At 35.3% G+C, this 14,425-nt stretch overlaps 1 protein-coding gene across 1 annotated transcript in view; it reads left to right on the forward strand.

The window, feature by feature from the left end:
* The window catches only part of JAKMIP1 (janus kinase and microtubule interacting protein 1), a 146,676-nt gene that overhangs the window by 82,884 nt on the left and 49,367 nt on the right, over positions 1 to 14,425 (forward strand). Inside the window, exons 5-10 of the mRNA XM_026846680.1 lie at positions 1,115 to 1,324; positions 2,029 to 2,148; positions 4,367 to 4,513; positions 5,103 to 5,269; positions 6,938 to 6,947; positions 8,394 to 8,453. Of these exons, the coding sequence (XP_026702481.1) occupies positions 1,115 to 1,324; positions 2,029 to 2,148; positions 4,367 to 4,513; positions 5,103 to 5,269; positions 6,938 to 6,947; positions 8,394 to 8,453 (714 nt within the window). The remainder of the gene's footprint in view (positions 1 to 1,114; positions 1,325 to 2,028; positions 2,149 to 4,366; positions 4,514 to 5,102; positions 5,270 to 6,937; positions 6,948 to 8,393; positions 8,454 to 14,425) is intronic.

Consider the following 14,425-nt stretch of genomic DNA (forward strand, 5'->3'; position numbering starts at 1 on the left):
TTTTTTTTTTTTTTTTTTTTTTTTTGTGTGTGCATCTTGACAAGAAACACTTTGTGGTTGTAGGACTATAAGAAAGAATAAATGTATGATTTAACAGCTTCATTATTTTATTTGACTATAGTAGCCTTATTTCCAAAATTCCATGATTTTATGTTGTCCAGGAAAGCAATTTAGTAAACTGAAGGAGATGCAGCACAGGTCGAATAAATATATTGTTAATGGTTAACATTCTTGTTAAGAAATCTGTTTCTATAGTAACTGCGGCAGATTGTCACTTCCTCTAGCATTTGGAATAGTACCAAAGTGAATTTAACACTGATGCTGTGAGGGACAAATCCTATGAGAGCTGCAATAGATCACTGCTAGCAGTATGCTTTATTTGGTATGGAGATGTATGAACAACACAGTTCAGTAACCATAGATGGCGTTTAAGAACTATTTCTTCCTACCCTTTATTCTAATGCTCTGTGTGCATTTGCTTTTTTTCCTTCTATACAAAGACTAGTCCTCGTTTGAATCTTATAACAAGGTCACATAAAATACATAGGTATGCTTGTGATTTTAAGTTTAAATGTTTGTGCGTGTATATGCTACTTAATTTTAAATGTCTGTGAAGAGATTCACCACATGTGCTTTTCACTAAAAAAAAGGAGAGTCAACATGGGGCGAATGTGTATGGCTCAAGCTTTAAAACAAAGACCAGGTGAGTTTTAAAGAGTGCATTTGTCTTATCTTGTACTAGCCCTGTGTCTTCTCTGAAATGTAGTGAAGGAAGATTTTTTCCTTCTGGTTATAGAATTGTGTATCCTCACATGAAGTGGATCATTTCAGTGGCTGTGTATTCTGTTTCAGTGTATGTTTGCATCTGTTTTTGTCTCTTGAGTTGAGACTTCACTGAGAAAACTCATGATGAAGTGAAGGCTGAAACTTTTTTACAAGGAGGGGAAGAGGCTTCAGAGGAGATGCATCCTTTTTTTTTTTTTTTTAGCAACCACAGTTTGGATGCTGGTATAGTTCTGGAAGAAACAGAACTTTGTTTTTGCAAATTTGTAGATATGCATGCAGTGAACACTTGGAGATGTTACAGAAACATCATTGCTTTATTTCCTTCCAGATGGATGAGATAAAAGGCAAAGACAGAGTGATTCTGGCTCTGGAGAAAGACCTTGGTGTCCAGGCAGGCCATACACAGAAACTGCTCCTTCAGAAAGAGGCTTTGGATGAACAGCTTGTCCAGGTGAAGGAAGCAGAACGATACCACAGTAGCCCTAAGAGAGAACTTCCTGCAGGAGTGGGGGATATCACTGAACTGATGGGAAGCCCGGTAAGAAAATTGTGTTTTCTTCAAATGTTCAACACAGGATAATTGCTGCTTGGATGCTCACATTGGTTTTGTGGCTATTTTTAAAATACTAGAAGGACTAATTCACAGTAAATAGCTCTGCACTGCACTGTGATGGTGATTGGTGATTTAGAAACTCCTTGGATCTCTTGAATTTCAAAGAAAGTTGAGAAATATGTGGATGTAGAACTTCTAGAATTTACATTGTGAGCTTCAGCTGTGAACCCCACTATTTTCTTAGCTATTTATTTCAGAACTTTAAGACCTATTTTAACCAATAGCAAATAGATACTATAATTTCAGAAACTGTGCCATATAGTTTTAATCTCTCCTATGCACTAGATTTTTTTACTTTTAGCTGATAGTAATAAATCTCGTGAGAAGTAACCAGTAATAGGTGAAATATTATTTATCTAACTTTAAAAAATGGTTTTTATATTTTAATTGTCTTAACTTTTACATATGTTTCATAAGTAGATACTTTTCATGTAGTATATCATGTAGCATTTCCAGAGGATGCTATTGTTCACTGTTTCAGTTAATTAAAATAAGTTTTCCAGATATTGTTGTAAAGAGTCTATTTTAAATTTACACAATCCACTTGTTAAACCATGATATTAAATTTATGGATAATAAAGTATTTTTTAAAAGGTAATTTTATATCTCTATATGTTTTTGATGTAAAGGAGCAGCATTTGGATGAACGAGATATGCGGAGATTTCAGTTAAAAATCGCTGAACTGAATGCTGTAATAAGGAAGCTGGAAGACAGAAATACTCTCTTAGCAGATGAAAGAAATGAACTGGTAAATTAATTAGTAATAACACAGATGGTGACTGGGAGGGCATCTTTATGGCAAAAGATTTAATGTTGGAAAGTCAGTGTTATAAATAATTTACAAATTAGTTCTGGTTAAGTCAATCAATGATATCTAAATATAGCATAGATTTCTATAGAAATTCACTTTGTGAACATAAAAGACATGGATGGAATATCTCTTGTTCCAGAAAAATAAGACTTTTATAATTTATTTTGAGGTGGTCATAATGAAATTGACTGGTAGCTTGCCTGTGGCACTGTGTAATGATGTTGAGTAAAACATGCATAATCTGTGCACTTAAATTACTCTATTAATCCTTTTGAAATTTGACATTGGTTTTGTGACATGCTTATGCTAGCTAGGCATTAAAAAAGCTTTCTTGTGCTGGAGATGAAAAATCTGCCATTACTCAAGGGAAATCTCTTAAGTAGGTGAAATTATCCTAGGAGAGTGATAGTAACTTACAAAATAAAGGGTATGACAAGAATTTCAAGAATGAATTTGCCTGCATCTCTACTTGATTGTACTGCAGTTAACATTAAAACTCCATTGACTGCAATGGGAGGTGAGTTTTAACAATAAAAATTTTTACATATCCTTTTGTAATGCCCTCTTTCTAGTTTCAGAAGAAAAGATTTTTCCTTCTAATCGGATAGAAATTTTCCCTCAGGCAACCTATGTATCTGATTCTAAAGTAATGCTATTATGTATAGTAAGGGCAGAAGGGGAGGACACTCTTGCCATGTGGCAGTCCTATGGATGAGTGAAGCATCTTCCTCCTTGCTTTGTCAGACTTCCCTCTTCATGTTGAGATATGAAGGCTTTGCTTTAAGATAAAAGGACATAATTTACTTATGTCTTCTTAGTGATTACCTTTGAAATTTTTTTGTCTAACATTTTGGCTGAATATAGATAAGTGAAGTCAATTGAACGATGCTAGACTAAAATTGGATGCTTTGAGAACAAAATCGTGTCTTCTTTAAACCTTTCCTCTTTAAATAGATGTATAGCCTAAACTGCCCTTTCATATGACAAAATTGATTCCTCGTCAACAATCATGGGGTAAGAAAACATGTGTTTTAGCCTGCGTACACTTCTCCATTTTTCCTACTTTGCCTAGGTGCTGAGTGTTTGTAGTTTTGGGTTTTTTTCCCCCACTTCTACTGCTACAGTTAATTTGCTCTATATTCTCAAGGACATCTTGCCTTTTTTCAAGAGTGCATTATATAAAGTCAAGGTAATTCAGCCTTCTAATCCTTTCTGTGGATATAAGTCATTCAAAACATCCCTGAAGAATGCTGAAGTACTGCAACATCTATCCTTCAATGTCCCTCTAGATGGAGGACATGTGTGGCTCAGTCAAGTGCTGTTGGTGCGTGACCTAGAGGCATAAGAAATATATTTTGGAAAAGATATAGAGAAGGTTTTGTCATAGTGTGAGACAATAATCCATAATATCAGTAAGCTTGTGTGGTTCTTCTGAGAATGAAACAGAAAACAAAATACTCAGTGAAATTACCTCAGGAGAAAGATTATCTTTTTCTCATTTACAGTTAAAACTCAGTAAATTGAAAAATCTTTTGATATGAAAAAATAGATTTTTTTACAAAGAAAACAGCTCAAGGATTAATGAAATAAAATGAGTGAAATATTGAATAAACGCAAATGCAAGAAAGAGCAGTAATTTTCTTCACATAATTGCCTAACATCATTAAACCACAGGAACAAAATTGAGCAGCTTGAAAATGTCAGCAGAACGCTGAGATTGAATCTGTGCCCTCCAGCTAACTCTCATTGCTCTAATTACACATCAGATATAGGGTTTTTAAAGCAGAGTAGGAGGAGTTTACTCCTACTAAGGGACAGTGAAAATGACTACCCTAGAGACCTAGTTGCTTACAAGAAACTTATATACAACAAAATTAGTTTATCAAGAAAACACTTTTATGAATCACCATAAGGGTTTTCCAAGAGCAACGTCCAGTCAGGAGTTCGTGTTTTTGTAGACTGTACAAAAATGCTATTTCTTATTTGTTTGGACTCCTGTAGTTCTTAGTTCATTGGTAGTCTATATCAAATGATACTTAACAAATGAACTAAACTTTCTGAATGAAGGAAGAAGGCAAGTGAAAACAAACATACTTTTTCTTTTCTGCAACTATAAACTAAAACACAGGTAACTTTGTTTCTTTGCCATTTGCAGCTGAAACGTTCTCGGGAGACAGAAAGTCAACTGAAGCCTTTGGTAGAAAAAAATAAGAGGATGAGCAAAAAAAATGATGATATGTTGCAATGTATCCAGAGGATGGAAGAGAAAATAAAAAATCTATCAAGGGAAAATGTAGAATTGGTAAGTAAATCATCTCTGACATCATGTTATAAGAGCACATTGCATACAGTTACTTTTGAGGTGGAAGTACTTGTGAGGCTTTCACTCTAATACAGACATTTCTGAGTCTTAAATTCATCCACTTCAACTGAATATTTGTACTCTAAATTCAGAGTGGCATGTGCTTTGTGTTGCATCAGTTCGCACTGATTAAGGGAAAGGATCACAGACAGATAAAATGTGTTTGGAGGCTATAAAAATGTATGACTGAAAGTCAGCTTTAATAAATGCTGCTTTCTTGATTAGAAGTCAGAACTGAATTTGAGTGCATGTGCCAAAGGCTCTACTATGATAGATCTTTGAGTTCACCTGACTGCTAATTTTGTCCCAGACTGTGTTCTTTAAAATAACTTATGTGAGGTATTAACACTGAGGCATGCAGAATGTCTAATTTTTTTTTTTTTTTTCTGAAGAGGCCTGATGTAGTGGAGTATGCACTGTTGAGTCTGAAGAATTCTTGATTACTACATCACACAGAATTTTTCTACTGTTCCAGTAAAAGAACTTGAAAATGTTCTTTATTTTTTAAATTTTATTTTAATTTTTGTAGAAAGAGAAGTTATCTGCACAACCAGCACTGAAGAGGCACACATCTTTGAACGATCTCAGCAGCACACGAGAGGAACAAGAAATTGAATTCCTTAGACTGCAAGTCAAAGAACAGCAGCATGTTATTGATGATCTCACAGTGGTAATGCTTATGACTGGTATACACACGTGCATGCACACACATCTATAGGAAAACTAAATATCTGAGAGCAGTATTTTAACTCCAGTTGTTGCAGTGATACAGAAATAGTTCTTTGGCATCAAAGGGTTCTTGTTATTTCTCAGTGACTGAATTAATTTCTTTGGAATGTGTATGAATCTCTGTATTATAAAATATTTACCTATTGTGAGTTGCTTGTGAAAATAAGTGCATCAGTCCATCCACCTTACTTACAAAATTGGCTGTCAACAACTGAAGAACTTGCAGGAAAGGACACGTTTCAAAATTTAATGACTGAAATGTGTTGAATGTAGACCCTGGTGCAAACCCAGTCACTTTCCTGATCTAGAAGTTCTCCTAAAGGAAAGGAACTTGCAGGATGGCATTTGTTTCATCTAACTAAGCATCTCTAACTGAGCTGCCCATACTAGCTGTCTCTAACAAATGGAGGGAAACATGTAGGATTCATCCAAACAAAGGGAGCAGAATATTTTAAGATTAGAATTGCACAGCTGCTACCCTCTGACTGTTAAGACCACTTAAGATGATGCTCATAGATGTTTGCACTGTTTGATCGGGACTGTTTTGAGTTGTGTTGGAGTTGTCTCGTGCTATTTAATGCAATGTATGATACACCCTTCTGGTGCTGGCAGAAACAACATATCATTGCTGAGAGACCCCTGCCCTTCTGGAGCAGCATCTGACAGACTATTCTAAAGCATCTCAAATGGCACTACTGCCTGCTACAAAATAATAAAATGAATTTAAGATGATTCTGTGTAAATAAATTAAATAATTCAATACAGCATTGAAAATAAAAATAGAAGATCCAAAACCATAAACCAACAAGATGTATTTCTTGCTCTGTCTGGAGCACTGTCTCTATTCTTGGCAGTTTCTCTGAGATTTTGACCCAGGATTTCTCTCTGTAATCAGTGCCAGAGATTGATGTCTGCATTCATTCCCCAGTGTCAGTGTTATAAGCAGTAGGATGTTCCTCAGACACTGTGATGTAGGGTCTGATTCACAGAGCAGTGCTGCTTTACCTTTCAAATACAACTGTACAGGCAGGGACTATGACATGATATTAAATTCTCAGTATACGGCAGGTACAACCGCATATTTCAGTGTAAAGTGGATATAAAGGGACTCTCTTTTTACTGTCTCAGCCAATAATCTGAGAAAATATATTGTATCCTGACTTTGGTTAACTAGTATTAACTTCTGTTTAGTGTGAAAGTAAAATAAATAAATATTTAAAAATATGGTTTCATTTTTGCTTTGTTTCCTATTTACAGATACTTCTTCACTCACAGAAATAAGTGAAATTGTTAACTAGGATACTGCTTTGGTTGGCAGTACAAACTAATTGATGTTTTGCCTTCAATATGAATGCAGTGGGATTCTGCACTTCCATTATGCTTTTTAGCTCTCTTCTGGCTCAAACCACACCGCTACAGAATACAAATGTATCATAATTATCAAGAATGACCCACGTCACATACTTGATTAATACAAAAGTAATTAGCTTAACTCCATCTGAGACCAATATGATACACAGAAATAAGAACAATAGTCTTAGGCAATAGGGCTGCGCCTGAATTGATTAACAGTATTGTTTGTAGGATATCTTTGATGCTGCTGACACCGTATCAACTTGAGTTCTCCCACAACAGCAGTGTTCTGGTCAGTTCTTAAAATGAAAGCTGTCAAGATAAACTCAGATGACTGCAAAAGTTGCTAGTGATTCAGCAAATGGTGTTTTTTAATTGACATTATTATTGTTCTGGTAGCTTGATTTATTATTGACAGTAAATTGATCAGTCTTCATACAAGGGAATAAGAAGACGAGGAAGTGTTTGCTCAGGGAAGTCCAACTGTTTGGACGCCTGCCTGGGATGCAGGAGACCCAGGTTAAAGCAGAGACTGTGCCTTAAGTAGGCACCTGAGGAGAGAGCATTTTTCTCTAACTGTAAGATTCAACTGTGTGGTTTCAGCTTTAGCTTAATACATTGTGTTACGTTACATTACATTACATTATTGTGAAGCTTGAAATACATGCTTCATTCTGCCTTGGCAGGCATTACTTCTCCTTATTTTGAAAACCACATGTATTAAAGGTGCTATATAAGTTGTTGTGCTTTTCTGAATTATTTCATATTTTCCAAAACTTCATTCCTGGAACAACGTTCTGATAAAGATAAATTAATTTATTGTTATTTCCACTGGGAGCTTCCTATTTGTCCAGTTTCTGAACTGAAAGTAAACCAAATAACTCTGAATAGAATAATACCATGCAGTGAGCAATAACTGCTAGAGAAGCACTTGGAACTGCTATCATGATTTTAAAAATAGAGGTGCTGCAAGCAAAGACACAGAGCTAAGGGAAGAATCAGCAAAAGGGCAAGGAGACAGATCACCTGCTTCCTGCATTGTTGGGGTTTATTTGGCTCGTTCCTTTGCATTTTTTACCTTCTTTGCTTCCTCCTTTGGAATTCACAGCAGTATTCTTGCACTTAAATGTTCATAAACACTTCATTTGCCCAGTGACAACTTCCTCCTGTTATGATATAGATAATTGTGATCTTATTCCAAAGTCATGGTAGAAAAAAGACACAAACTGAGAGTGCCTTTGGATTTGAGACTTTTTTTACCCTACAAGGAGAAGTCACATGTAACACTAAATCTGCATATGCATGCTTGTATATCAAAGTATGCCTGATATAATGACTTGTAATTACTGAGGCTGGACTTACTTTTTGCTACCAACGTGCTACTTCAAGATGGTTGAACATCAGAGTGAGAATGTGAATTCTGTTTCCATAGTGAGCTTTTTGGTAAAAGAGTGAAAAGAACTGTCAGATATCTGTGCCCAGTATTAAACAAAGCCTTTTCTCGCCAACTTTCCATCAAGTGTGTAAAGTATATGACTGAAGGTTTGTTTGCTAAAGGGATAAAGCTGCAGTACAGCATGGTGTTATATCAACATGGCATTATTTAAAAGCATAAAGACATTGTCTTTTTGTTAGCTTTAACATAGGTTTTAAGAAAATGTTAATGATATTTCTTCGTGTTAGATATATCTAAATGTTTTAGAAGAAATCCATACCAAAATGTTCTCTTTTCTTCTAGGAAAGGGAACGGCTATTGCGGTCTAAAAAACAGAAGAGGAAAAGTCTGAAGCCTCCAAAGGTGAGCAAACGTTTGGTTTTCCATGCTTTTTTGTTGTTGTGAACAGTGCTTGTTTCAAAAAGTGCTTGCAATTAAAACTCTACTTCAGTTAATGGTAAAATTTCGTATAATTGAAATTTCATCTATTTGTCCTGTTTTCTCTGGTGGACGTTTACTAACTTTTTCTTAGGATAATTGTGGGGCAGCAGGTTTTGTGCTGCACACAAGTTGTGTATTTTTGGGTTTTGTTTTAAACAATGTAAATACACTTTTAGCCACTGTGGCCTAAATATTCAAGTGTCTTGAGGCCTAAATGACATAATGACTTGAAACAACTAACATTTCAAAGGACAAATATCCAGTCCTTTTTAAAGAAAATACATCCTTTGATCTACTCATACCAAGTTTATTGTAATTGAAAGCTGTAACTCATGCTAGTCATGTTAGCGAAATATTTCTGTATATGATACATAAATAGTAAGATTCTATATTTCTCTAGTAACTGTTTTGCTCTAGAATACAAAGTACAAGAGAAAAATCTAGATTGTAGAAACAAAAAATGTTTGTAATGTGCTTAAAGTAATTAATTTTGCTGAACAGTGTTTTCTGTGATGTTGAGCATTAGCAGCCTGGAGAGATTGAGGGGAGGGGAATGGGGTAAGAAGGGAAAAACTGGAAGTGAAGAAGCTAGAGATGACATCTATATGGTAGCTTAAGATACGTTTTGTCATAAATGGGTGCTTGTTGTCAGCGTGTTCTGCATAGTATATTCCCAGTGACCTCCAGGTGGTGCTTTTCTATTGCTCTGCATTCTGTAATACATGCATTCTGAAAGATTTAACCTTTGGGGTTCTCTGTTTCAGCTGTAACTTCTGCAAATTATGCTTCTAATAATGATGGGTCTTTTACATATGAAAAAAGACATTCAGAAGTAACTATAAATTTTGCATACATTTTTCTGTTATGTAATGGAAGGCTGATAGATGCCGAATATGTTTACAGTAATCCTGAACCGTTTTTTTCTGGTGTAGTATACTTGAAGTTTGTGTGTTGAGACTGAGTTTAAAAACAGGACATAAAATTAAATATATGTGTATATTTGATGCTATCTCCTCAAAGGAAAAGCAGGACTATAAAACAAAAACAAGTGATAAAGAGGGAGAAAGTTGTGAGAGAAAGATGAATGGGATTATGTAAACTATTTATATACTATACTAGTTGTTATTAGTATCCTATTACCTGCCATCTTCTAAACCTGTAGACTATTCACATGTATATGCATATATGACTTGGAGTTTAAATACTGTTGTTAGCTTCTAAAAATCCAGTGCTGGCATGCAGGCTGGTTTCCTTCTAGGTCACCTGTGTGTCTTATGAGGATCAAAATCCTCAAAATCTGTGTTTCCCACAGTTTTCCAACATTTTTTAAATTTAAAGAATCTATATAGAGGGTGCTGCTTGCTCAGACGGGCTGTTTGGATTGTACCATCTTCATCCTCTCTATTTTTACAGCCTATCTCAGGAATTCAGATGAAAACAGCAGAATTCGTCTAACTACGCATTTGCAATGCTTGGGTAGATGTCATTAACAGAGGTGAGATATAGACATCTCACTCTGGACAGAATGGTAACATTATGTGATGATTGTTCTCTGGAAGTAGGTATCTAAACAGGCTTTGTGAGTTTTGTCCTACAATTGCCTATTTCTCTCCATGGACTATAAAGGCAGTCTAAGATGCTTTATATATAGACATGTACATTGCACATATTTCTGTCTATGATCTGTGCAGGATTTTTATATTACACAGATGATAAACTATATATAATAGTAGAGGAAAATATGGGTGTATCTGTCCTATCCAAGCACTCAGAGAAGTTACTGATGTAAATCTTTGGCTTTACTTTTCTAAGTTTCATTAAATGTAAAAATAGCATTAGCACAGTGAACCATCAAGCTGGGCTGTTGGAGTTTGATCTGTTTCCAGCTGTGTCCCACTTCCCTTGACAAAGTTGAAAAGGAAATAACTGGTGAGAATTAGGTCTCATGCATGTGGTCAGATAAGCTCAGACTAAAAGGTATAGAAAGGTTCCTTTTCTGTTCTAATAAACAGGAACTTGGTGCATGGGGTGAAGACTTAACTTTCATCTACTGTTGCAGCTTCTTCTAAACGGGTACTTTTACACTCCAGATTCCTTAATATTCAAGGTACTCTGACGGGACAGTGTCTGTGTTTCTGTTCGAATATGTGTGTTTTCCTGACAGCGATTCCTGTTAGCTGGAACAGAATCCATGGCATGCATTTCTCCATCTTTAAGACAGCTTGTGTGAATGATCTGTCAGGCTAGTCCAGCAGCTTTTACAGCCCGATTGAGCCGAAATAACATCAGCTCAGAGGCTTTGGAAAATACCAAGGATTATTATTTTTTTTTTTCTTGCAATTAGATGTCTATGTTATTTCTGGCTCTGTAGGTGCACTAGGTTACTGTTGCTAGTGTAGCTTTGATGGAGCACGCTTTTAATTACCAAGGGGCACAGGAGTGCTGGCAATGGGCTCAGGTTCCCCAAGGGAAGGAGCAGCGTAGCGGGATGGGTCTTTATAACCTCTGTGGTTGTGAGATACTCCGATGAGTATCACAGTGACTCTGTATAGTCAGGTGCCGTAGGATTGTTTACTCTGAAGTGAAGCAATCTAAGCTAATAGAGATTTTTTAATTGTGTCTTTTAATATATTAATATGTCACTGAACTTATTAGGAAAGAGATGGACCAAAAGTGAACCTTCCTTTTCTCTTTAAAGTGTGCTTTTTTACAGGTGTTGTTTTTGGGTGTTTTTTTTTTTAATTTCTTGGTTTGGTGTTTTGTTTTTGGTTGTGTTTGTTTTTTGGTTTTTTTTTTCTTTTTGCATTTTCTAATCTCGAAATAACCAAGTGAAATAATCAAGAAACTCTGGAAAGTCTTTTTGGAGTTTTGTTTATTTTTGACCTGTAGAATGGAGTTACAGTGATTCCATGGCTGTTGGAGTAATTCATTTGAAAATAAGCCATAATTGCCCATTTTATTTGGCAACTGCAGAACTCTACAGATTTGTTTCTTTATTTAAACTTTAATAAATAAGCTGTATCTGTGATAGAGGAAAGCCTGCTCACTGGTGTGATGGAGTTCATATTTCTTGTTTTATATTTTTCTTTTTTTATCTGCCTCTGTGCTTTGGTGTGCCTGTATTTTTCTGGCTGCCAAGAAATGACATATAAGCATGAAGGTAAGAAGTTACTGATTAGTTCATCCAATTGCATTACAAGGAAATTAATCTCGGACCATTTTCATCATGTTAGATTAAGTAATTAAAACCATGATATTTAAATGTAAAGTGAAACTACTTTAGCAACAGAGAAATCTGATTATTTATGTGTAAGTATATCTAATCCAAATCATTAGAAATGAGGGTATATTGAAATTTGCATAGAATAGGGTCTGTGTGTCATTATTGATTTATAACTTTCTAAACTTTGATGTTTACTGAGCACCATAATTCAGGAGAAGCATTAATAATTGAGTTATAAAGACCTAATGCATAATTTTACTTTATGTGAAAACATTGATATAAATCCACATGAAAAATACTTTCTATTAAATGCATGACAATAGTCAGTGGAAATTAGAATTTAAATCAGAAATTTTCAGCAATTTATATGACTATTTTCTCAGTTAATGAAGTTACAATTTAGAAGTAACAAATGTAGAAATCAATATAAAAGACTCTTTAAATTGTTAAATGACAATGTTCTCAGTTTTAGGAAGAGTCTGAATGAAACTTGAACAAAGATAGTGTTTAGTTACAAAAATCCAGTGAGTATTGTACATGTTTGCATATACTTTTCAAAAACCACTGTGATTCAGCTTTTGAGCTACATGTGGAATCTCCCTGGGACTTGGTGTATTTATTTATGTCTTATTATTTATTACAGTGTTTATCAACAAACTTTGTATGAATCAGATGTCTCTTTTTTTTTTTCCCATTTTTTTCTCTCTACAGCTGTTCCCTTATCAGTTAATTTGTTCTAGATTTGCTGTGAATCACTTCTTGTAGCTAATTGCTTTAGATACTATATGATCAACAGTAAACCCAGCTATTTTGTAGTTATGTCATGAAGCAATTCATACATGTGCAATTACACTGCATATACAATGGTTAAATACCTTATCTCTATTTCTATGGAAAGTATCTGCTCCACAAAATGATGAATGTACAGCTTCTCTAAAGAGGAAGGAGCCATTAACAATAAATAAGTGGTTTACTCATAACTCCAAATATTATAGGCAATCTGTACAATATTTAACAGCTTTTTGCTTTTAACTTTCCTTCACACGTTGGGCTTTTTTTAGTGTGATGAGAAATACTAGTTCTCTTGCATAATTTCCTCCCATCTAATAATCAAGAGATTTGTTTATTAATATATGCAAATTAGTTCCCCCTATTTTTGCTACTAGTGAAATGTTTAAATGCAGCTAGTATCTTTTGTCAAAATAATGCCATTGCTCTAAGTACGTTCTCAAACCTATATACATGTATGTAAAATCAAACCCACTGTTGTTTTGCTATTGTTTTTTCACTCCTTGAAACAGCGTGTGTGAGTGTGTGCATGCAGGATTAAAGGATTAAACTGAGTTATTTACAAAAGTGGCGGTAGTTTGAGGCAAAAAGCCCCTAGGTATGACAAGCCTTATTGTCAGTTTTAACTAAGCTGCTGCCGACCTTCATGGTGCAGCATTCTCTGTGTCAATTATATGGTAACATTCTAGAGTTTTGTTCTCCATCTTTTAGAAGTCCCTTCTGCCAGCCTGTTCAAAGTCAAGGCATTACTCATTCACTTTGTCAGCCCTCAAGCCTATACTTTATTACAGCTTTTGTTTGAGCTTTGCTTAAGTGCATTGGTCATTTTTGAGGCCAAGTACCCTTGAAGCTTGAGGCATGGACAGGGTCAGATATTCTGCAATCCTTAGAGCTGCTTGTCCTTGGCTAGATTTCTCCAAACCATAGCCTAAATGTTCTGAGCCCCATCCACAGACAAGCTGGTATGGGCAGAAGAGCAGGATATAAAACTATTGACATGAGAGTCTTCATGCAGCTTTGTTTTGGATTTACTCTCATCATCTTTGAGTAAAAAGTATTCACACTACAAAAAGAGGATGTGGTTTTCATTAATGTCTTCTGTTTTGTTTGCTTGCTATCACCTTCTTTACCTCCATAAAATTTACCTTCATCTTTATGAAACTGTATCTGCTCATCAGTTTGGAGTCAGAAAGTTCTTCCTGCTGAGTTGACCTGACAACTCAAATTGTAAATTTGTTTGTCTTCTTCACAACTTGAAGGTAGCACCATTTCTTTAGTCCCATTTTCAACTTCCAGTGTTTACTTGTAGTATCATTGTTAGGTGATTGTAGGCTGCAAACAGTATATGGTGTGGGAGAAATGCTGCATGGGCAATCTCCCAAGGACTAATTACACCTCATTTTTTGTGGTAAACCTTTGTACGTATGAGAGAAGTAATTCAAGTGTGAGAGAACATATTAGCTTTCTGGATGTCTTTATATTTCTAGAATACAGCTTAGACCTTTTCCCTGTGTCCTTTGTTTTGTTAAGTAATACAGAACCGTGAACAAACTGGTGTAGCATTTGAATGCTGGAGGAAAGAATTTATCCCAGGGGTGTGTTTGTCTTAAGCAACTTACACATAGGTCTGCCTAGTGAAAGGATCACAGTGCTTCCTAAACTGAGTAATGTGTCTTTAGAGGGTTTGAGTACTATATCTGCACTCATTTTTTTACTTGTGGATAAACTAAATAGTAACTATAGTGGTCTAGTAGCTTGCAAAAGGAAGTTGTTTCAAAAGGTTGTTCAAAAGCTCTTTGCCTTCTGTGCTGCATTGTATTTGTCTGTATGGAAATGTGTACCACAGCCTACTTGGAAAAGATGTGGCTTTTTTTTTTTTTTT

The sequence above is a fragment of the Athene cunicularia genome (genome assembly GCF_003259725.1).
Source record: "Athene cunicularia isolate RWA chromosome 4 unlocalized genomic scaffold, athCun1 chr4_part1, whole genome shotgun sequence".
NCBI lineage: Eukaryota > Metazoa > Chordata > Aves > Strigiformes > Strigidae > Athene > Athene cunicularia.